Raw genomic sequence first — 23059 nt, forward strand, 5'->3', positions numbered from 1 at the left:
ACACCAAACTTAGTTCCTTGCAATACATATCAATTATTCAACATTTCTATTGAAAAAGTTATGAAAAGAAAACTACCTCGGGTTGGGTTGCCTCCCAACAAGCGCTCTTTTATTGTCATTAGCTTGACATCTTTCCATTCTTTTCAAGAGGACTGTAGGTTCTGGACCTCTTTTTCCTTATCCCATTGTCCTCCCAAGTACAACTTTGCTCTGTGGCCATTTACTGTGAATTGATTCTTTGTTGCCTCATCAAGCAGTTCAATACTCCCATAGGGAAAAACCTTTGTCACCAAGTATGGCCCAGTCCACTTAGACCTTAGTTTGCCAGGGAAAAGTTTAAGCCTTGAATTATACAGGAGCACTTGCTGTCCTGGCTTGAATTTCTTCTTTGTGATCTTCTTGTCATGCCACCTCTTAGCTCTCTCCTTGTATATCTTGGCACTTTCATAAGCGTCTAGCCTGAATTCATCTAACTCATTTAGTTGTAACAGCCTTTTCTCTCCTGCAGCTTGGGAATCAAGGTTGAGGAGTTTAGTGGCCCAAAAAGCTCTGTGTTCAAGCTCTACAGGGAGGTGGCAGGATTTGCCATATAAAAGCTGAAAGGGTGACTTGCCAATAGGAGTTTTAAAAGCTGTCCTATATGCCCATAATGCATCCTCTAGCTTTCTAGCCCAATCTTTTCTTGTGATTCCCACTGTTTTCTCTAGGATCTTCTTCAATTCCCTATTTGCCAATTCAGCTTGGCCGTTAGTCTGAGGGTGGTATGGTGTGGCTACCTTATGGACTACTCCATATTTGTGGAGGAGTTTTTCCATCTGTTTGTTGCAAAAGTGACCCCCACCATCACTAACAAGCCCCTTGGGTACTCCATATCTTGTAAAAATGTGTTTCTTTAGGAATTGGAGGACAATTTGTGCGTCACAGGTAGTTGTGGCTATGGCTTCTACCCACTTTGAGACGTATTCCACTGCTACCAAGATGTATCTGAAAGAATAGGAGGGGGGAAAGGGTCCCATGAAGTCAATTCCCCATAGGTCGAACAATTCTAATTCCAAGATGAAGTTCTGAGGCATCTCATTCCTTCTTGTTAGTCCTCCTGTTCTCTGACATTCATTACATTGATGAACATATTCTCTGGCATCCTTGAAGATGGTTGGCCAATAGAAGCCACTTTGCAGTACTTTTGCGGCTGTTTTTTCTGGGCCAAAATGTCCACCATAAGCTGAACCGTGACAATGCCACAAGATGTCCCTTATTTTACTCTTGGGAACACACCTTTTGATTACTCCATCAGAGCATCTCTTGAACAGGAAGGGTTCATCCCATGAAAATTTTCTTGCTTCATTAATTAACCTCTTTATTTGTTGCTTAGAGAACTCTTGAGGTATCTTCCTTCCAACTTTGTAGTTAGCTATGTCAGCAAACCAAGGTGTTTGCTGGATCTGCATGAGATGCTCATCTGGGAAGCTTTCATTCACGGGCTGAGAAGCCTTTTGAGTTGTTTCATGTGGTAATCTTGACAAATGATCAGCAACCTTGTTTTCAGTGCCCTTCCTATCTCTTATCTCAATGTCAAACTCTTGTAGGAGCAATATCCACCTGATGAGTCTTGGTTTAGCATCCTGTTTGCCTGATGAATCTTGGTTTAGCATCCTGCTTTGACATCAAATACTTAAGTGCAGCATGATCAGTATAAACCACAACTTTAGATCCTATCAAGTATGATCTAAACTTATCAAATGCATAAACTACAGCTAACAACTCCTTCTCTGTTGTGGTGTAATTTCTTTGGGCATCATTTAATACTTTACTTGCATAGTATATAACATGATGCAGATTTCCTTTCTTCTGCCCAAGTACAGCACCAATTGCAAGATCACTAGCATCACACATGAGTTCAAAAGGTAATTCCCAATCTGGAGGTGTGATGATTGGTGCTGTTGTGAGTTTATGTTTTAAGGTTTCGAAGGCATGCCGGCAGTCTTCATCAAACACAAAAGGATTATCAAGCATTAAAAGATTACTTAAAGGCTTGGCTATTTTTGAAAAGTCTTTGATAAACCTTCTATAAAATCCGGCATGTCCCAAGAAACTTCTAACAGATTTCACATTAATTGGTGCAGGGAGTTTTTCTATTATCTCAACCTTTGCCTTATCAACCTCTATCCCTTTTCTTGAAACTTTATGGCCAAGGACAATCCCTTCGGGTACCATGAAATGGCATTTTTCCCTGTTTAAAACTAAATTAGTTTCTTGGCATCGTTTCAAGACAAGGGTTAAATGGTTCAGACAAGCATTGAAATTATCACCAAAAACAGAGAAGTCATCCATGAAGACCTCTAGAAAATTTTCAACCATATCAGAAAAAATGGATAGCATACACCTTTGAAATGTGGCAGGAGCGTTGCAAAGCCCAAAGGGCATCCTTCGGTATGCAAAGACTCCAAATGGGCATGTAAAGGCAGTCTTCTCTTGGTCCTTGGGGTCTACCACTATTTGATTATACCCAGAATATCCATACAAAAAGCAATAATAGGCATGACCGGCCAATCGTTCCAACATCTGATCAATGAATGGAAGAGGGAAATGGTCCTTTCTGGTGGCATCATTCAATCTTCTATAGTCTATGCACATCCTCCATCCAGTCACTGTTCTAGTAGGGATCAACTCATTCTTTTCATCGGTGATGACCGTCATTCCTCCTTTCTTTGGTACAACCTGAACCGGGCTCACGCATGGGCTGTCAGATATTGGAAAAATTATCCCTGCATTCCACAACTTCATTACTTCTTTTTGGACAACTTCCTTCATTGTACGATTTAGCCTTCTTTGAGGTTGAACTACTGGTTTGGAATTGTCTTCCAAGAGGATTTTATGCATACATACTGCAGGGCTGATTCCTTTCAGGTCATCAATGGTCCATCCTAAAGCATCTTTGTGAGCTTTGAGTACATTGAGAAGCTCTCCTCTTCCTTCTTTGTCAGGGATGAATTAATGATCACTGGGAAACTCTCTGATGTACCTAGAAATGCATATTTGAGATGGGGAGGTAGTGGTTTCAGTTCTTGTTTCCGTACTTCTTCCTTCTTGTCCTGTTTCTCATCTTCAATGAAGGTCTCAGCTACTTGTTCTTCTGTTGCACCTTGATTTCCTTCTTGCTCCTGAGAATTTTCTTCCAGCATTTCTTCCACCAAACTCTCAATCATATCCACTTTTACATAGTCCTCTTGCTCAGGGATGTTTTGCATTGACTTGAAAACATTTATGATCATTTGTTCATTATGGACCCTGAAGATCATTTCTCCTTTTTCTACATCAATGATGGCTCTTGCTGTGTGTAAAAATGGCCTTCCCAAAATGATTGAGTCACTTCCTTCCTCTTCAGTATCCAAAATCACAAAATCTGCTGGGAAGATAAATTCCCCAATCTTCACCAACAGATTTTTCACAATTCCATTGGGTGTCTTAATGGATCTGTCAGCCATAACTAATGACATCCTGGTGGGTTTGAGCTCTTCTATATCAAGCTTTCTCATCATTGAAAGAGGCATTAAATTGATGCTGGCACCAAGGTCACAGAGAGCTTTGTTGAGAATTGTTTTTCCAATGGTGCACGACACTACAAAGCCCCCCGGATCCTTGAGTTTTGGTGGAATACCCCGTTGAATCACAGCACTGCATTCCTCGGTGAGTAATACGGTTTCCCTCTCAAGCCAACTTCTTTTCTTATTGATAAGCTCCTTCAAGAACTTGGCATACAAAGGCATTTGCTCAAGTGCTTCAGCTAGAGGGATATTGATTTCCAGCTTTTTGAAGGTCTCAAGGAACTTGTGGAAATGCTGGTCCTTAACCTCTTTGTTGAATCTCTGAGGATATGGCAGTGGAGTTATGCTGTTTTTCCTTACTTGCTGTTGACTCTGGTGGTTATCCTTCTCTTTAAGCTTTTCAGTGCTTTTGTTTGGCATCTCCTCTTGATCTAGTACTTCATCTGCCTTCATTTGCTTTTTGTTCCCTGTTGGTTCTTTGATGCTCTCTGCTTGCTTCTTTGTAGTGTCATTGTTGCTTATCAATATTCTCCCACTCCTTAATTGTATTGCCTTGCATTCCTCCTTGGGATTTGGGATTGTGTCACTAGGCAGTGAGCTTGAAGGTCTCTCAACAAAAATTTGCTTGGAGATTTGCCCGATCTGCCTTTCTAGGCTCTTTATGGAGGCCTCATGGTTTTTGTTTGTTATTTTCTGGAGTTTCATCATCTTTTCTATCATGGTCTCCAAGTTGGTGAGTCTTTGGGGTTCAGGTGGTGCTTGTGGTGGGTTATGAGCTGTGGTTGGTGGATGATAGGCATTTTGGTTGGTGTTTTGGTTAGTGGGTTGGTACTGGTTGAGATTGGGGTAGTTGTTTTGAGGTTTTCTATAAGTATTTTGGTTTGTTTGTTGCTGGTTGAAATTTTGATTGTGTCTTGGGTTGTTTTGGTTTGAGTTCCTCTGCCATGGTTGTTGGTTTTGGTTGTGAGTATCTCCCCATCTGAGGTTGCGGTGATTCTTCCATGAGGGGTTGTATGTATCACCATAGACTTCATTTGGATTAGAATGCATGTACTGGACTTGTTCTTGCTGTTGCTCTTCTTGAACTTCTTCATTTTGTCCCCATGTGGCTGATGGTTGGCTAGTGTTGACTGCTGCAACTTGGAGGCTGTCAATCCTCTTGGTCATTTGCTCAAATTGTTGTTGAATTTGCTGCTGCATTAATTTGTTTTGAGCCAGGATTGAATCCACTCCTTCTAGCTCCATTACTCCTCTTCTTTGTGATGGTTGGCGGTTTCTTTGATGAGCAAAGAAATATTGGTTGTTGGCCACCATATCAATAAGTTCTTGAGCCTCCTCTGCAGTTTTCATGAGTTGCAAGGAACCTCCAGCCGAATGATCCAAAGCTTCCTGGGATTTCAATGTTAAGCCTTCATAGAAGTTTTGCAGCTTCTCCCATTCATTAAACATGTTAGAAGGGCATTTTCTGACTAGAGCCTTGTACCTCTCCCATGCCTCATAGATGGGTTCATTCTCCATTTGTGTGAATGTTTGTACCTCGGCCTTCAACCTTATGACCCTCTGTGGTGGATAAAATTTGGCAAGGAACTTGGTTACCAAGTCATCCCAGTTGTTGATGCTGTCTCTTGGGAATGATTCCAACCATTGAGTGGCATTGTCCCTGAGAGAGAATGGGAATAGCATCAGTTTGTAACTGTCAGGAGGCACACCATTAGTTTTGACAGTGTTGCATATCCTCAAGAAGGTGGATAAGTGTTGGTGCGGGTCTTCAAGTGATCCTCCACCAAAAGAGCAATTCTTCTGAACCAAAGTGATGAGTTGTGGCTTAAGTTCAAAATTGTTTGCATTGACATTTGGAGCCAAGATGCTGCTTCCACAATGTCTAGGATTGGCAAAGGTATAAGAAGCTAATACTCTCCTCTGGGGTGGGTTTTCATTGTTGTTCTCTGCTCCCCCAGGTGGATTAATTGAATGGTCCTCCATATCTTGAAATTCTTCGTCTGATTCCTCTTCTCCAACAATATTCTTCCCTCTTTCAGCTCTTCTTAACCTCCTGAGAATCCTTTCATCTTGTTCATGAAAATTTAGTGTGTTTCTTCTTGTACCTGACATACAAGCATAACATAAGAAACACACAAACCAGTGATACTTCAATCTACTGCTAAATTGAAGTTTTAGTTAGTTTAAGCAAAAAATCAAACAGTTAGTGGGTTAATCAAAAATAAAGAAAAAGTGCTTGATCTAAATTACCACCTCACTTAATCATTGTCAATCTAATCAATCCCCGGCAACGGCGCCAAAAACTTGATGAGCTATTTTGGTGAGAAATGAATCTCTCCCAAAACAACACCAATCTAACCGGCAAGTGCACCGGGTCGCATCAAGTAATAAAAACTCACGGGAGTGAGGTCGATCCCACAGAGATTGAAGGATTGAGCAATTTTAGTTTAGTGGTTGATTTAGTCAAGCAAAGCAAGATTTGGTTGATTGATTGGTGATTTGTAGAATTTAAATTGCATTGAAAGTAAAGAGAACAAGAAATAAATTGCTGAATCTTAAAGAACAAGAGATTAATTGGCAGAAACTTAAAGAGCAAGAAATATAAATTGCAAGAATCTTAAATGACAAGAAACGTAAATGGCTTGAAATGTAAAGGGGATTGGGACTTGGATTTGCAGGAATTAAACAAAGAGAAATTAATTTGCATCAAACAGAAGAGTAAATGGGAATTGGGGTTGAATCAGATTCAACAGACAAGTAAAATGAACAAATAAAGCAAGAAATAGAGAATTGAAATGGTAAAATGAGATCTCAGGACCCAGAGACTAGAAAATCAAGTCTAGATCTCAATGCCTTCCTAGATCCAACAAGAACAATAGCAAGGAAATTGTAAATTGCAAAGAGAGTAGATGAGAAGCAAGTAACCGAAATGGAAATTCAATAGCAGTGAAAAATAAACAAGATCCAAGGTGAGATTGAAACAGAATTTCTTCAATTCTTCAACCCAAGATCCAAGACAAGTGTAATTAAAATTGAAAGCAATTAAACTAAGAAATTCAAGATCACTCAAGCTCCCAAACCGAAAAGAAAGCTTTCTAAAAACTAAAAAAAAGAAGCTCTCTGAATAACTTGAATTCTCGCCTATTTATACACTTTCTTCAAATGATCTTCAATCCTTGAGTTGGGCCTTTGCTCTTGGTGGAATTGGGTTGAAAGAGGCCTTGGTTGATTGCTCTTGAAGTTTGGAGAGGAACCCAAGTGAACCAATTGAACCGGATTGGATTTTTGTAAAGTTGGAGTAAAAGTTTGAGTCAAAGTTAGGGGTCTAACTTTGAAGCTAACTTTTCATATCAGCAAACCCAATTTACTGATGCCAACGTTGGTGCCAAAGTTAGGGGTCTAACTTGAGCGCCAACGTTGGCCCTTCCTTATGCACAAATGGCGCCAACGTTAGCCTCCAAGTTAGGGGGCTAACGTTGGCGCAAACGTTGGCTAGCCCTGGGTGAATTTTTCAATTCTCATGTTAGCCTTCAAGTTAGGGGGCTAACTTTGAGGCTAACTTTTCACCCAAAAGTTTGTGCTAAAGTTTGAGGGCTAACTTCAAGTCCAACTTTATACTTCCTGGTTCAATTTCACTTGTTTCATTGTCCTCTCTTAGCTTCTAGCCATTCCTTCTTACTTCAACCCTTTTCCAAGCTTTCTTCACCTATCATAAATCAACCAAACACATCAAAGCTATGCTCAAAATCATGAGATGTTCATTCTATCCTAATATGCAACCACTATGGTATCAAATCTCATGAAATAGCATGAATTTATCTATGGTTGATTCAATCAAAGGAAGCATGAAAATCTACCCAAATAAGCTTGCTTAGGCCTCAAGAAAGTGCATAATTCAAGTGAAAACAAAAGAAAGAGACTAGTAAAACTAGGCTAAGATGACTTGTCATCAGAACCCTCAAGACATAGGTCCCACGGTTGGAGGAATGCTAAATTGTATGGATCTAGGAGGAGAATTTGGTGCTCAAATGAGAATTCAACTTGCTTACCACCTAAATGAAATCATGATGATCAATTAGAATATGGGTGTGAAAACATAGTGTAGGATCCCGGATCACAAAAAGAGGATCAATTTTGGGAGCTCATGGTTTGTGAAGAACTCCATCAAAGCTTGATGCAAATGACTTGGAATGATGGAGCTTATTAGAGATTCAAGAATTGGTGAAAGTTCAAAGATGAATTCAAGCACAAGCTTCCTTGATTCTTGATTAGAGCTCTCCATAAGTCTAAATTGAGGACAATAAATAAAAGCGCTAGGTGGGAGACACCCCACCATGGTAAACTCTTTTCACTCTCTTGTAGATATAATCAATGAATGAATTGAGTTGCCATTGTTAGGTAGTTTTCTTTCTCTTTAAACTCTTGCATATCTTGTTTTGATTGTTAGGTTACTTGTTAGATTCATGTTTTGATTAGAATAGTTGTTTTTGAATTGCATTTTGCTTGAAGTGCAAGTTTTGTTTGCATTGTCTTTGAAAAATTTTTCAAAAACTAAAAATATTTTTGTTAAGTTTTAAATTTTGGTTGCTTTAGAGTATAAATAGGGTAGGAGAGTGTTTAATTTTGTTTTTATGCTTTCTCTAAAAAGAGTAAAAAAAAGTGATGCCCACACGTGCACGTGGCCAACGCGCACGCGTCGCGCTAATGCTGCTGCTGCATGGGCCAAAAACCAGAGAGTTGTGTTGGTAGGGTGCCAAAACTGTGCGTCTAGCACAAATTCCACTCCACGCGTAAGTGTCTTTTCCATTTTTTTCCTGTCACGCATACGCGTGACCCACGCCTATGCGTGACTCCCTGCCCTGTTCACACAGCTTTTTTTTCTTCTCTTCTTTCCATTTCTTTTCTTCTTCTCTCTTCTTTTCTTTTATTTTCCTCCTCCAACCATCACCCACCACTATCATTTACCATCCACCATTTTTCTTCTTTAGTTAGTTTGTTTGTTACTTCAATTTTCTGTTTTGGTGCTAAGTATTGGATTATTGATTTAATTTGCTGATTTTGATGTTAATTGCTACTGATTACCCATGAGATGCTATCCTAGCATCATTGTTGTTAATATTCATTGTTAGAATCCTTTATTGAGGTTATATTTTGCTACTTGATTTTGAGTTCTTCATGCTTAATTTTATGCATACCAAGTGCATGAGAATTGCCTTTCAAGCATTCTAAATCTTTTGAATTGCATGTTGTAGCTAGTCAAAATGTAATTGGAACTCTTTACTTTGACTAGGCAATTTTTTTATGTTGGATGTTGTGCATTTATCTCAATGCATTGTGTTGCTTGATGATATGCATCCATATGTTATGCTTATGCCTTAAGGATATGTTGACCCTCAATTGTTTAACTATGTGCTCTACATATACGTGAAACTAGTCATTTTGGCATAATGCCCCAATTGTGAATTTGGATTGCAAGCTCATCTAGTGACATCTTTTTGAAATTGTCAAGCTATATGGACCTTGCTTGCTATGTGATTAATTTTACCTCTAGTCTCTTTTATTACTTTGCATAGCAACCATGTGTCATATTTTATGTCCACTAGGTGATGAGAACAAAAATTCAAAGTGTGTCATTGGTTGATGTGTGATTTTCATTGTTCCTTTATCATTAAAGTCTCCTTGCACATCAACCAATGTCCCTTCATCTTCCATTTCACAATTGTTTGATTATCGCTTGAATGCTTTCATGCTTCTTTATGACTTGTTTGTTGGTCTTAACTTACAAGTTTTCTTTGAATCATATCAAGCACACTGGAATGAGTGAAGTGCATGTTCCTTTTGTGTAACTGTGACATAGCTTTTTATGTTAGTGTGTGTGTTCTAAATCGTGTGCAACTTAGAATGCACACTTACTTTAATCCATGTCACACATTGGGTCACTCACTTCATTCTAGTGATTATTACCTCATTCCAACAATATATGCTTCCTTGCTTTTACATTTACTTGTGTTCTTATCTGGTTTTCTATTTTTCATGGAGGATGCACCATAAGCAACAAGGGAAGCGAAAGAAAGAACATGCAGCAACCGGTTGATCCACCAGTTGAAGGTGGCAATCTGGAAAGTCACCATATCCCCCTTACTCATCTTTGAATGCACCAAGGACAGTGCAAACTTTTAAGTGTGGGGAGGTTGTCTGACCGAAACGGTCATTTTTTAGGTGACAAATTTCTAATCCTAACACTTCCACATTTTATTTTTCTTTTATTATTAGGTCTTTTAGAATTTTTAGATGCATTTTCTAGGTTTCCATATATGTATAATAAGCTTAGTTAAAATAATGAAATTCTCTAAGAAAAACATTCCTAATAGGGCACTGACATCCCAATTGATTTGAGTAAAAAATTTTTATTGAACTTGCTTGAATTATACATTGTGGAATATGTTTTTGAGCTAAGAACACACAACTTTGTGAGTTTTGAGCCTAATTGTATGGTTACATCATATAACCACTATTTTCCTTCTTGTGTGTGATTATTCTCTTTCTATGATTGTAAATTCTTTATATCCATTATTCCATGTATACATGCATTTATATGATTGAGGCCATCATTTCATTTACCTCATTTACCCAAATAGCCTACCTTCAATCAATCATTGTTAGCTAATTTTGAGCTTATTTTAATCCCCTCTTGTTCTTAATTTTAGCACATTACAAGCCTTAAAGCAAAAAAAAAAAATATATCCTTAATTTGGATTTTTGATTAGTTTAGGCTAGTGAGTGTGTGTATCATTCAAGTGTGGAAAAACTTGGGACATTGGTTGAGGTAAAAGTATGTTTTGTATTTTCATTGAAGATCTTGAGAATTGGGTACATACTCATGCATTAAATATTAAACCATATGCATTGATGCTCTTGTATATATTTTTAGTTTGAAAAGAAAAATATACATATATAAAAAACATGAATGAAAAAGAAAAGAAAAGAAAAAGAAAGCAATAAAAAGGGGACAAAAATTCTCCGAAGTAAAGTAATAATAACAATGCATATGTCTTGTGATAAAAAAGAGAATGAATGAGTGTGTGAAAAAGTGAAGAATGGGTAGTTAGGTTTGTATTTGAATTGTATAGGTTGTAGCTTTGTAGGTTAGGTGAGAGTTTAAGTTAATCAAAGATTCAAATTTCAAGCTCACTTAGCCATATATAATCTTACATTGACCCTACCCCTATTACAATCTTTGAAAAGACTTCATGATATATGTATGCATGCATTGAATAATTGTTGATTGTTAGATGAAAAATAAATCTTAGAAAGCATGATTAGAGGAGAATTGAGTGAATCAACCCTAAAAACTTGAATGACTAGAGCGGATACACATCCGGTGAGGGTTCGAATGCTAAATTCTATGTTTGCACCTATTATTATTTCTTTTCTTGCAAGTTTGTAAATTTCTTTCAATAACTCAATTCAATTGTGGAGTTGATTTGATCATGATTGCCTTAGCTCTCGTATTCATATATGTATTCTTAGGAATTGATTTATTTTGACCAAGTAGTTGTATGCACTTAGATAGATTGCATGTAGATAGATTGTATATAGGTAGTTACCTTGAATTAATGTTCATACCGTTTCTTATCTTTCTTGGTTTAGCATGAGAACATGCTATTGTTTAAGTGTGGGGAGGTTGATAAACCCCATTTTTAGAGTTTATCTTGTGTTGAATTTAGAGGATTTTATCAACTTTTCCCATATTTATTCACTAAAATAAGATGGTTTTGTAAATTCTCCTTAAATTGTGCTTAAGAGTGAAAACATGCTTTTTAGGCCCAAAAATTGATAAATTTAATTCACTTAATTCCATTTGATGCCTTGATAGGTTTGTTAAGTGATTTCAAGTTTAGAAGAAAAAGAATGGATTGAAGGAATGAAGAAAAAGCATGTAAAAATGAAGAATTCATGAAGAAATGAGGATTTGTTGTATTCAGGGCAACACGTATACGTGGCCCATGCGTATACCTGGGAAGGAAATCTGCCAGGCAATGCGTATACGTGGCCCATGTGTACGCGTGGGAGAAAATCTGTCAAGCGACGTGTATACGTGGCCCACGCGTACGTGTGGAAAGCAGCACGTGACTAACTTAAAGGCAATACGCTGGGGGCGATTTCTAAGCCATCCAGGCCCAAATCCAACTCATTCTGATGCTATTAAACCTAAGGATTGAAGGAGAATGAACCGAGTAGTCATAGTTTAGTTTTTACTATGTTTTAGGTTAGAATCCTAGAGAGAGAAACTCTCTCTTCTCTCTAGAGTTTAGGTCCCATTATCTTAGATCTAAGATTTTAATTCTTGTTCTTGTTAATCCTCTTTACATTTTCTTGTTCTATTGTCTTAATATTCTTAGTTTCTCTTGTTAGTTTCTTTATTTTGTTTATTTTAGCTTATGAACAATTGTTGGATCTCAATTTCCTTTTAATGTAATTTTATATTTCTATGTCTCTTGATGTTTACCTCACTTGCTATTATTGATTTCTTACTTTTGTTAGTTATAACTTTTATTAATTCTTGTATTTTATGATGTTTACTTTTATTACACTCTAGGTGTTTGATAAAATATTTTCACTAGTTATAGAGTAGTTTTCTACACTCTTAGCCTAGGCTAAGGGAATTGAGTGACCTTGAGTCATTGGGTCTAATTGGATTGGTGATTTGAGAACCCTTGTTGGTCAATTTGATACCCACTAACACTAGTCAACTACTAAGTCAATTAGTAGCTAGATTGGGACTTATGGATTGATGTTGATCAAGCCTATTTGACATACTTCAAGCATAGAAGTAGACTTGATGGGTTTGGTCCCTCATAATTGTCAATATATAGATTGTAGACAAGGATGGTGATCTCAATTTTGAAGCCTTAGCCAAGAGTTCTTTTTGCCATTTAATTTCTATTTTTGTTACTTTAGTTACCTTTCATTTAATTCCTTGCATGCTTATTTACTTTCTTGCTGTTTACTTTTCTTGTCAATCACCAAATCAAATCCCTTTGTTCCTTCACAGCCAATAATTGAGCACTTCATTGCAATTCCTTGTGAGACGACCCGAGGTTTAAATATGCTCGATTTTTATTTGGATTTGTACTTGTGACAAACAAATTAAAACTTTGATTGAAGGTTGTTTGTCAGTTTAGACTATACTTGCAATGAAGTTCTTTTTCTATTGAAAAATTATAGACCAACGATAATTCTCACATCAATAACCAAGAGCTTGACCTTTGTCAGCACCTTGTGGTAGTATATCCAAATCGATTCCCTCCACTATATATTATTTTAACATCCAACTGGTAAAAAATAAGGTAACATTATGAAATCATAAACAATATTAAATGAATAAAGACGTTAAAGGAAATTCTAAATTGTACACACAATGTACATACAAAATCATTTGACAATGAACAAGCTTCCACAGCACCGAAGAAGGTAGCAATTAACATAAAGGAGTTATGACCTATGGCTCACCCCTCGCCCTTTGAGAACCTTATTAAGGGCCTCTGTCACTTGTTCAGCCTTCTCTTTCTTGACATAACGATTGAGTACATAACGTGCATCAAGGACTGTTGCTGCAGCTATCAATGAGAGGTAGTGCAGACCAATTTGATAGTGCATAAGACCAAGTTCTGCTAGGAACAAAAGAAAAAATAAACAAAAAACTGGAAAATCCAGAGCATCAATTCACCAAAACAAATATAAAATTAAATAGGAACCCTATCAAACCACAGTGACCAGCAAAAAAGATGAAAATTCAATAGGTAAATCGAATCTTCAAATCAAGAAGAATTGATTATGCTAACTAGGTTTCAGTAATATTAATGCGATTGTTATTAATAAACGCAAATTCAAAATTTCATGATGAAAATAGTAGATACAAAAACTGAAAAAAATATAATAATCAGAGAAAGATAGAGAGGAACTTACAAGAAGCTGCGACGGCGACGGGCTCATAGCGACGGCGACCGGCAAAGATGTTGCAACGACGAATCTGTGGAAGAAGAAGAATTTACATGCAAATTCACACATCACAATGTGATAGAGTGAGAGAGAGAGAGAGAGAGGAACTTACATGAATAAGATGGCGTGGCGGCGGGCTCGGCGGAGAAAAAGAAGAAGAAGCTCTGCTCTCCGGCGGCTCTCTGCCTCTCTTCGTGACCGTGACCGTGATTCCGTCTCTGGCCTCTACTCTCGGGCGTTGGAGAAGAAGAAGCAGCCTCACTCTAAGATTTTGGGATTAATTAGTCTATGTCTCTGTGAAGGTTTGGGATTAGTTTTGGGGGAATTAAATGATACGATGGAGAGGGAATTGAGTGATACGATGGATACGGGAAGTAAACGCGGGGACAATTTTTTGTTGATAAAAATTGATGGAGACTTTGTCGATTTTAATGAAATAAAAATCGACATTTTAGCCGTCTATTTTATATAATAAATTTACACCATCTATCTAGTTTCAGAAAGAAATCTCCATCGTCTAAATTTATCGACGATAAAAGCTGTCGATATTATAATTATTAAAATAGACACCCAATCCGTCGATTTTTTTTTAAAAAAAATTCACCCACCATCTTCGCCGGCAATGTGACGATAAAGTTAAAAGACTAGAAAGTTGCCAAAATAATCGACGGCTATGTCATCGATTTTAATATTTTATTTCTAATAATTTCTTTTTCATTTTATCGACGACAAGCCATCGAAAGTTATCGACAGAAAATCTGACTGTCGATTTTTAACGTCGATAATTACCCTGTTTCTTGTAGTGTCATAAATATTGTTTTCAAATGTTTATCCCATCTTGAGTTGAAATCTCTGTGTAAGACTGATATGCAGTTTTATTCTACTTGAATATTTTTTTGATTGCATCTTCTACCCTCGTCATACCTTCATAGACATACCATCTTGAGTTGAAATCTTTTTGTAAGGCTGATATGCAGTTTTATTCTACTTGAATATTTTTTTGATTGCATCTTCTATCGTTATCATACCTTCATAGGCATACCACAATGATGATTTATCATCAGCATCTACAATACTCGACAATTTAATTAACGTGCTCACAAGTTTGTATGTAGTAAAATAATCATCCCAAAAAATTATTAGGCTCCTTTCTATCATTAACAAGATTACTAACCGTAACATAATTGACTACATTGTCAGTCACTATATATACAATATTATTAGGCTCAATCCATTCAATCACCTCAGAAAACAAGTGACACAAATTTGAAGTATTGTTTACCATATTTAAAATATCTACAGACTTTATAAAGCACAACCATTTTGAACAATAAGCCAAAAAATTAATCAATGTTTTTTACTTTTGATCTATCCAACCATCAGCCATAAGGGTGCATGCACTTTCTCTCGAAGCATTCTTATAGCTATCAAAAAATTAATCAGTGAGAACGGCAACAAAGCTGACGCGACAGTGGTAGTGATTAGATAGCTTGAAGAAGGGCGAGCCGGTGAGAAAATGGATGCTTAGAGGAGCTGTCTCTGCATACTTAAAGATGAGAGGAAGAATATAAATTAATGAAAAAATTTAAGATTTCTTCCTTAAAAAAATTCGAAACGACATCATATTGAACTTTTTTTCAAAAACCGACCGAATCTCAATTCAGTTATACCACTCAATTTTTTTATGATTTGTTCTCCGAGTTTTTAAGGAGAGTTTGCTTATTGCCCAAATTTCTAAAGTTATTGGTTATCGGTTCGAACTAATTTTTAGAACATTAATTTTTATAGAATTCCTTTTTTTTCTTTTCGGTTCTTATACAAGTTTTATATTTTGTTCAACAAAATAAAAAAGTTCAATTTTAATTAATATCGTTAGTTTATTTTATTAAGTATTGACATATTATATTATTTAACATGTTATATCAGTATTTAATAAAATAAATGAATCATCAAAACTAAGGTAAAAAAATTTAAATTTTATTGGACTAATAAAATATAGACAAAAAGCGAATATTTTATAAAGATTTTACTTAAGGCCAATTTTTAATATGAAAAGATTATTGTTTAATTGTGGTTGGCGATAGTAAATTGATAGTTGATATATTTATGTTATAATCTATAAATGTGTAAAGAAAAATAATTTTAATAATTAATTTATCTTTGTATAATAATAAATTTATCTATTAATTTTTTAAATTTAGTTAAAATATATTTTAAAAATTATCAAATAAAAAAAAGAATTTATTGAAAAGATACAAATTAATATTAATTAAAATATTAAAAAATATTAACCACTTCAAATTTTATATATTAATGTTTTAATCAAATTAAATATTAATATAAAAAAATAAATTAATCATTTAATCTATTTGTATATGAAGTAAATTAATTCTTTCAATAAATATTTAATAATTTTTATAAACAAATTAAATTATACATAAATATAATAAAATAGATTAAATACATGATTCAAATTTTGCGCGGGCCATACATTAGTTTATTTAAAGTTTAAACTAAAAACTCTGTCTCCTCCTTCACTTTGTTTGTATTGGGTTCTACCTCCAGTTCATTCTGTTAAATTGAATTGTGATGCTAGTTGGTTTGCTCCTTCTGGCTATGCTGGTTTTGGTTGTATTATTCGCAATCCTGATGGATGTTGGTTGAAAGGTTGCACTGGAAAAGTCGAAGTGTGCAGTGTTCTTTTTGCTGAATTGTATGCAATTTGGAGAGGTTTGCTTCTTGCTTGGGAGAGTGGATTTCGTGAGGTTATTTGTGAAACAGACTGTTTAGAAGCTCTTTTCTTGGTAAACCAGAGAATGCTTAGTAAGGATATTCCGGAATGGGATTTGGCAAAGCATATTCAGGAGGTTATGAATTGGAATTAGAGAGTCTCTATTCTTTTAATTCAGAGGACTGCAAATAGTGTTGCAGATTGTATGGCTAAAGCAGCTGCTTCTGTCGCGGACATTCACTCGAATTGGAGCCAATCATGGAGTGAGCTTCAACATCTAATAGACTTAGATATAACCCTAACCAATTAATTTGGTTTTGTCTCTTTTTTCTTTCTTTTCTATTTAGTCACAAAAAAAAAGTTTAAACTAAAAAATGTTTGTTTTGCGAAGTGATATTGTATCGACTTTTCTTGGATAAATTGATCAACTCAATTTCGTCCTTAATTGATCGCTTGCTTTCTCTAAATTAGTTTTAAAAATTTTTTAATCAAATTCGTCTTTTAAAAAATTTTAATTAATTGTATTAGTCCTATTATATTTTTGTTGACAATGTTAAAATTTATTAATGTGATACGTTAAGTGATACTATAACACAACACACATAAAAATATAACACAACACACATAAAAAATTTAATTGACTATTAACATAATTAATTTATAAAATTAGATAAAATTAATACCTAATTGAAGAGAGAACTTAAAATATTGGAATCCCTCAATTTGAGATTAATTTGATATAACTTCATAAACTTATTACGTTAGTCGCCAATTAAGACTGTGTTATGGTGTCATTTAATGTATAATATCAACAAATTTTGATGTCGTTAACAAATAAAGTGACAAAAGAACTAAAATAACTAATTTAAATTTTTTAAAAGACAAATTTTTAATTAATTTTTTTAAAATAATTTAAAAAATAAATAATTTTTTAAAAACTAATTTATCATTTATTCCAGTTTTCTTATGAAACTTTTTGTATGAAGACACTAGTCTCTAGGCCTTTATGTTTATTTTGTGGTTTATACATATGATTGTATCTTCTCCAATTAAAAAAAAAAAGAGAAGAAGAAAAACGTCTTACGTTTGTGTAAATGTCTTTAGATCAATAACAAATTAAAATTTTAATATGAATTGATAATTTATAGTTTATACTTTATACAAGTATTCTCATTCATTTTTGTTTTTTTGTTTAGATCCTTAATATAATCTCCTTTGTTACATTACTCGTGGAAAAAGATTAGCATCATATTCTAGTAGTGGTCGGTGCCGTCCGTTGAATCGGAAAGTAATATGGAAGCACTTTCGGACCCGGAAAAAAAAGAAGGCAAATTTTTTGCACCACTTATAGGATCCTTTTATTGACAAAGTGCCGAAATAAGTCAAAATGCAAGGCAACTTAAAAAAAAATTAAAAAGAAAAGAAAAAATAGTAAAACTTATATGTTAAATCTTGTTTTTAAAGCGAGGCAACTTTCCAATAAGCTAATTGCCATAACAATAATGCATGTGAGCCGTCGCTACAGTATTAATAGTCGTTTATCTCTTCTTATCTAAACGCATGCATGTTTTTAAAATTTTAAAATTAAGAGTGATTTATCTAGAATGTAAGCTTATACTTATGTCCATTAACATAATAACTAATTTAACGAATATAAATTATAGCTAAAAATATGTGAACCACAACAAATACAATAGAACAGAAAAATTGGCCAAAGTGACATCTAATTTGGAATGGAGGAAATAAAGTATAAGTTTTACAATTTTTTTTAGCGGAGGGGTTTAATTTAATAAACCGAATTAATAAATATAAGAATTTAGTTAAGGTATTAGTTTAAAATGTTAAAATAAAAAGTTATTATTTTTTTAATTTTTGAAAACTTATAAAATTTAATTTATAATTTTATAAAATATATCTTATAATTTTTATTTATAGGTAGTATCCTTAATTAGCAAACCCTACATAAGAATATTGCATCTTTCAAGAAATATTAATTTAATTTTACATTTGTATTCAATTTTGTTCAGTATAATGTTTGCCAAACATAATCTGCTTTCCACGGCATTGCATCGTCGTTCAATTCCAACCAACAATAGATATACCTCGGGAAAACGCCACAGATAGAACACAACCAATTCCAACCCCCTTTTTTCAAAAACATTAATTATTTTAGACTACAATATACACTATGAATAAATCTTTACGTTGAAATCATAATATAACCAATCTCGTCCAACTAAGCATTTTAAATTTATACACACACGTCTATTGTCATCGCCTTTTTCTTAGGCTATGTTTGGTGGGGAAAAAAATAAAAAAAATTGAATGAATTTTTATTTTTTTTAGATTTGTTTGGATAAAAAAAATAAAAAATATTATAAAAAGATAATTTTATTTTTATATTATAAATGATATAAAAAAATAAAAAGATAATATTAGAAGTAGAGAGAGATTTAATTTTTTTCCATTTTTTTATTATTAGAGGGAAAAAATTGGTGGGTCCCACCAATAATTTTTCATCCATTTTCCTTCCTCTCTCATTTTTCTCTTCAACAAAATAAAAAATAACTATTTTCCTTCCTATTTCTTTTCCTTCCTTCTCCTTTTTCCCATTTTCACCTCAAACAAATACACCCTTAGGATTGGCAATATATACTCTACCGGCAGATACTCAACCCGAACCAACCTGTTTGGATAGAGTTGTCTATTCTATTCGCTACGAGTAGGGTAGGGTATAGTGCAAATTTGCCTGCGGGTAAAGTAGAGTACGGGTCTAGGGTATATCCTATCCTATCCGCATCCTTAATATATTATATAATATATATAAAAGTTATGTATGTAGTGAAGAAAGTGAGTGTTGAATTCACAATCTTTCTCTTATAAAAATTTGAACTAACTACTAAACTAGTTGATGATCATATTATTTATAATTTTAGTTGGATTTCTTTAAGATTTTATTATTTTTAATTTTAATTTGAACTTAGTTTTTTATTTTCTATTTTATTAATATGTATGAAATTTGCAATGATTGAATTTTATATTTGTTTGAAAATCTTTTATTTTTCTACGGATATGGTAGAGTTTAGAACTTTAGAGTGCGGGTAGGATTAGAGTTGAGAGATTCTCAACCCGCAAACAGAGTAGGGTAGAGTTTTAAGATAGTTTTCAACTTGTGGGTAGGGTTAAAATTGAGTCCAAATAAACCCTACCCTACTCCTACCCATTGCCAGTTTTTTTTTCGTCATCTTTTTTTTTGTTATCATTATTACCAACAACACCAATATTTTTCTAATATCTTTATTAGTTCTAATTTTTTGTGGTGCCATTATTAAATAATTTCAATTAATTTCTTAGTTTATTTAAGATTCATTTGGATTCAGAAATGAATTCGATATGTTTTTGTTGATAATTGAGTTTTTTTACTGCTTGTCCAAATTTAAACTAATTTTGATTTATTTGTAAATTAACTGAGATTCACTTAATATTATTGTTAAGTATTGATCAAATTTTTTATTTCTTAAGAAATACAGAAATTTTTACGTAGTTAGAGTGTGTATTCACATTATACTAATGAATTTGATTTTTGTTAAATTTGAACCAACTTAATTAAATTTAGTTGCCAAAAAAATTTGAATGTGTAACTGCTCTTAAATATTAATTACAAAAATTTATTTATCTTGTGAACTAAGAATACATATAACGGCATATGTTAAAATTACAAAATAAAAAAATTATTAAGAATATAATGTTATATATTTTGTTTGATTATAAAAATTTACGTACAATTATTTTTATACAAAATTAATAATTAAAAATTATTAAATAATAATTTAATTAATATATTAAATTCACTAATAATTTTTATCAATCAATTTTGATATTAAAATAACTATATGTAAGCTTTTAATTTCTTTTTTAATTGGATATTCTTAAATTTCACGAGAAGTGACGTATGTAGTATACTAGTATTAGTGTATACATATATATTGCCATGTCGTCACTCGTTAAGGAAAACGAACCTCATTTTCATAGGAAGATTTGTTCTTTCAAACATGGGACTAGGAAGATTTGTTCTTTCAAACATGGGACTTGAATAAAGTGCGTACGTTAGCGTAAGAAATTAACACAAAAACGTCATGTGAAATTAATTAATTATAACCTACTAAAACTAAAAAAAAAAACTAATTATGTTCATTTTTTTTATACTTTTACTAACAAGTGTCCTAATAATTAATTAAGGTTACTTATTTTGATTTTTTTTCAATTTTTATAATTTTTTTTTATATAATAAACGCTTTAAAAGCGTACAATATTTAGTTATCAAATTTAAACATTTTTATATTTAACATTTTATCAAGTATAGTTAAATCCTTTAATGGAACAGTCACAAAAAAATCCTTTAACGGAACACCAAGTTTAGACGGTGTTAATTTAACCAAAAAATGTGTTGGCAACCTTTGATAAAATAAAAAATACAATTACCCTAATTTAATATAATCTAAAATTAAAAATGGTATTTTTATCCACAAATCTACTTTTACCGAACACCCGCAAAACTCGTATAGTATCGAGGTGAAAAACGTAGGTTTGACTTTCTCTTGTTTCCATCCGTATCTTACGCGAAAAAAGAAATCCCAAATCCAAGAAAACAATAAAACATGAAACCTATCCTATTCCCAGCTTCATCCTCCTACTATTCCAACCCCAAATCAAAACCCGCCACGTCACCACACGCCCAATCCCAAAGTAGACCCAGCCGCACCAGATCACAAACCCCCCACAATTCCAAGCTCCCTATAAATACGAAACCTTGTCATTCACAACGGCCTCAACAAAATCTCTCAGTTTTCTCTAAATCAAAGCCCTAATCAGAAACCACCTTCTAGAACCGTCGATTCACATACTTTCAGCACGAACTGGCTAACTCTCAGGGAGCGTTGTTGGTGGAAGCTGCTGACTCCAGCAACATTAAGCTGGTCCGAGCACTTTATGACGCCCTAAGCGCGCGTGACTCCCACGCGGTTCTCAAGCTCGTGGCCTCAGACCTCGAGTGGTGGTTCCATGGTCCACCCTCCTGCCAGTTCTTGAAGCTCCTGCTCACCGGAGAATCCTCCTCCTCCTCCGCCTCCTCCACCGCCGCTGATTCCTTCAAGTTTGTTCCGCAATCCGTCGTATCCTTCGGCAGCACCGTTATCGCCGAGGGCTGCGACACCGCGCGCTCCGTCGTTTGGGTCCACGCCTGGACTGTCACGGATGGGATAATTACTCAGGTCAGGGAGTACTTCAACACTTCCTTGACCGTTACCAAGATCGGAGATTCTGATTCCGATTCCGATTCTGAGATTATTCCGGCGAGTTCTGACTTCGGCAGCTTTCCTTGCGTCTGGCAGAGCAGCCTCTCCGGTCTCGCCGGAAAATCGGTCCCCGGTCTTGTCCTGGCAATATAAGAAGGGAAACACAATAATTAATAATAAATAAGTAATAAAATTGTGAAAAATATTAAAAATAAAAGTGGTTGTGCACGTGGCGGTTGGCGACTCTGTTTCACGGGGGCATTGATCGTGGTGCTTTACCTTGAAGCCATAGAGATGTAAGACCCTGTTTGGTGCAGTGTGGGATTTGGTATTGCTCCCATTTTTTTCCTTTTAATTATAATTATTTTTAATTACTATTTTAATTTCTGCGGGAGTGTGATTTGCGTAGAGCCATAACCATTAAGGGTGTCTTTTGGTTTTGGTATCTAGTGTGTTACTTTAATATGATGTGGTTTGATAATGATGCATTAAGAATATATAAGAATATTTGTTTTAAGATCTGTGATGCATATGCTCCTATATTCCTATATTCTCAAGCCAATAATTATTTTAGCTATGATACTAATCTAGTTGCCGGATTGTTGACATTTTGATATGGTGTTAGGAGTATTATTTGATAGAATTTCATAAAGTATTATTAGTAATTGACTAAGTCTAATGTTAATTAATGAAGCAAAATGGGAGTTAGCTTTTATTGCTGACGGTGTATTAAGATGAAGGTTATGAAACTCCTGATATGATACTCCTCTTATTAAATGATGGAATTGATATTATAAAATTTTAATTGCAACGTTACGACTGGGAAATGAGATGCTACCTATCAGATCAGTTTGTGTAACTTGGCAAAAGTAAAGAGGGTTGGACTTGGACCGGGTATGAAATTTGAGTCCGCTTAAAATAAAAGGTCCAACCTAAATTATATTATCTAATTAATGGGGGCGTTGGAAAGGGATGGTGGGGCGTGGCTGAGGCTTGTGATATAGTGGCAAAGGTGTTTGCCTCAACTAAGCCACACCCGATAACTAAGCCACGCCAGGTTCAAATTTTATCAACGGTGGCTAGCTTAATTCGTGTGTGTGACTAAGGTCAGTATGACTAAATTTTTTAAGTAAATTTTTTTAAAAAAAAATTAAAAGATAAGGATTTTTATTAATAATAATTTTTAAATAAGTTATTTTGTATTTAAAAAGTTATTATAAAAGTCTTTCTTTTAAAGTTGTATATTAAATAGAAGTGATAAAATAGCTTTTGAAAATAAGAAAAATCATATTTTTTAATTTTTTTAAAAGCTCTTAAATAACATTTTAAAAAGTTAAAAATTTATTTAAAAAATTATATCAAACACTATTAATATAATCTTTTATAACTCAAAAGCTAAAAAAAAAGTAACTTTTGGAGTTTTTCAAACGGACCCTAAGAAAAAAAAGAATGTGAAAAAAGGTTTTTTTTTCAGTTCTCTTTTTTTT

At 34.2% G+C, this 23059-nt stretch overlaps 1 protein-coding gene across 1 annotated transcript; it reads right to left on the reverse strand.

Annotated features, from left to right (window-relative positions):
- Positions 1–2924: 2924 nt before the first annotated feature.
- Positions 2925–4265, reverse strand: LOC127742853 (uncharacterized). The gene is made up of 2 exons (XM_052255580.1): positions 3852–4265; positions 2925–3737 (listed from the first exon to the last, which is right to left on the reverse strand). Exons 1-2 carry the CDS (start codon positions 4263–4265, stop codon positions 2925–2927), a joined length of 1227 nt encoding a protein of 408 aa, XP_052111540.1.
- Between the last annotated feature and the right edge of the window lie 18794 nt (positions 4266–23059).

This window comes from Arachis duranensis, chromosome 10 (genome assembly GCF_000817695.3).
Source record: "Arachis duranensis cultivar V14167 chromosome 10, aradu.V14167.gnm2.J7QH, whole genome shotgun sequence".
NCBI lineage: Eukaryota > Viridiplantae > Streptophyta > Magnoliopsida > Fabales > Fabaceae > Arachis > Arachis duranensis.

Excerpts from the sequence above, each read along its gene's own strand:
- LOC127742853 (XM_052255580.1), bottom strand. The coding sequence starts at position 4,265 with ATGATAGAAAAGATGATGAAACTCCAGAAAATAACAAACAAAAACCAT. Across the intron at positions 3,738-3,851 it reads CTCAGAGATTCAACAAAGAG|CTTATCAATAAGAAAAGAAG; the intron begins GTTAAGGACCAG and ends TTCTTGAAGGAG.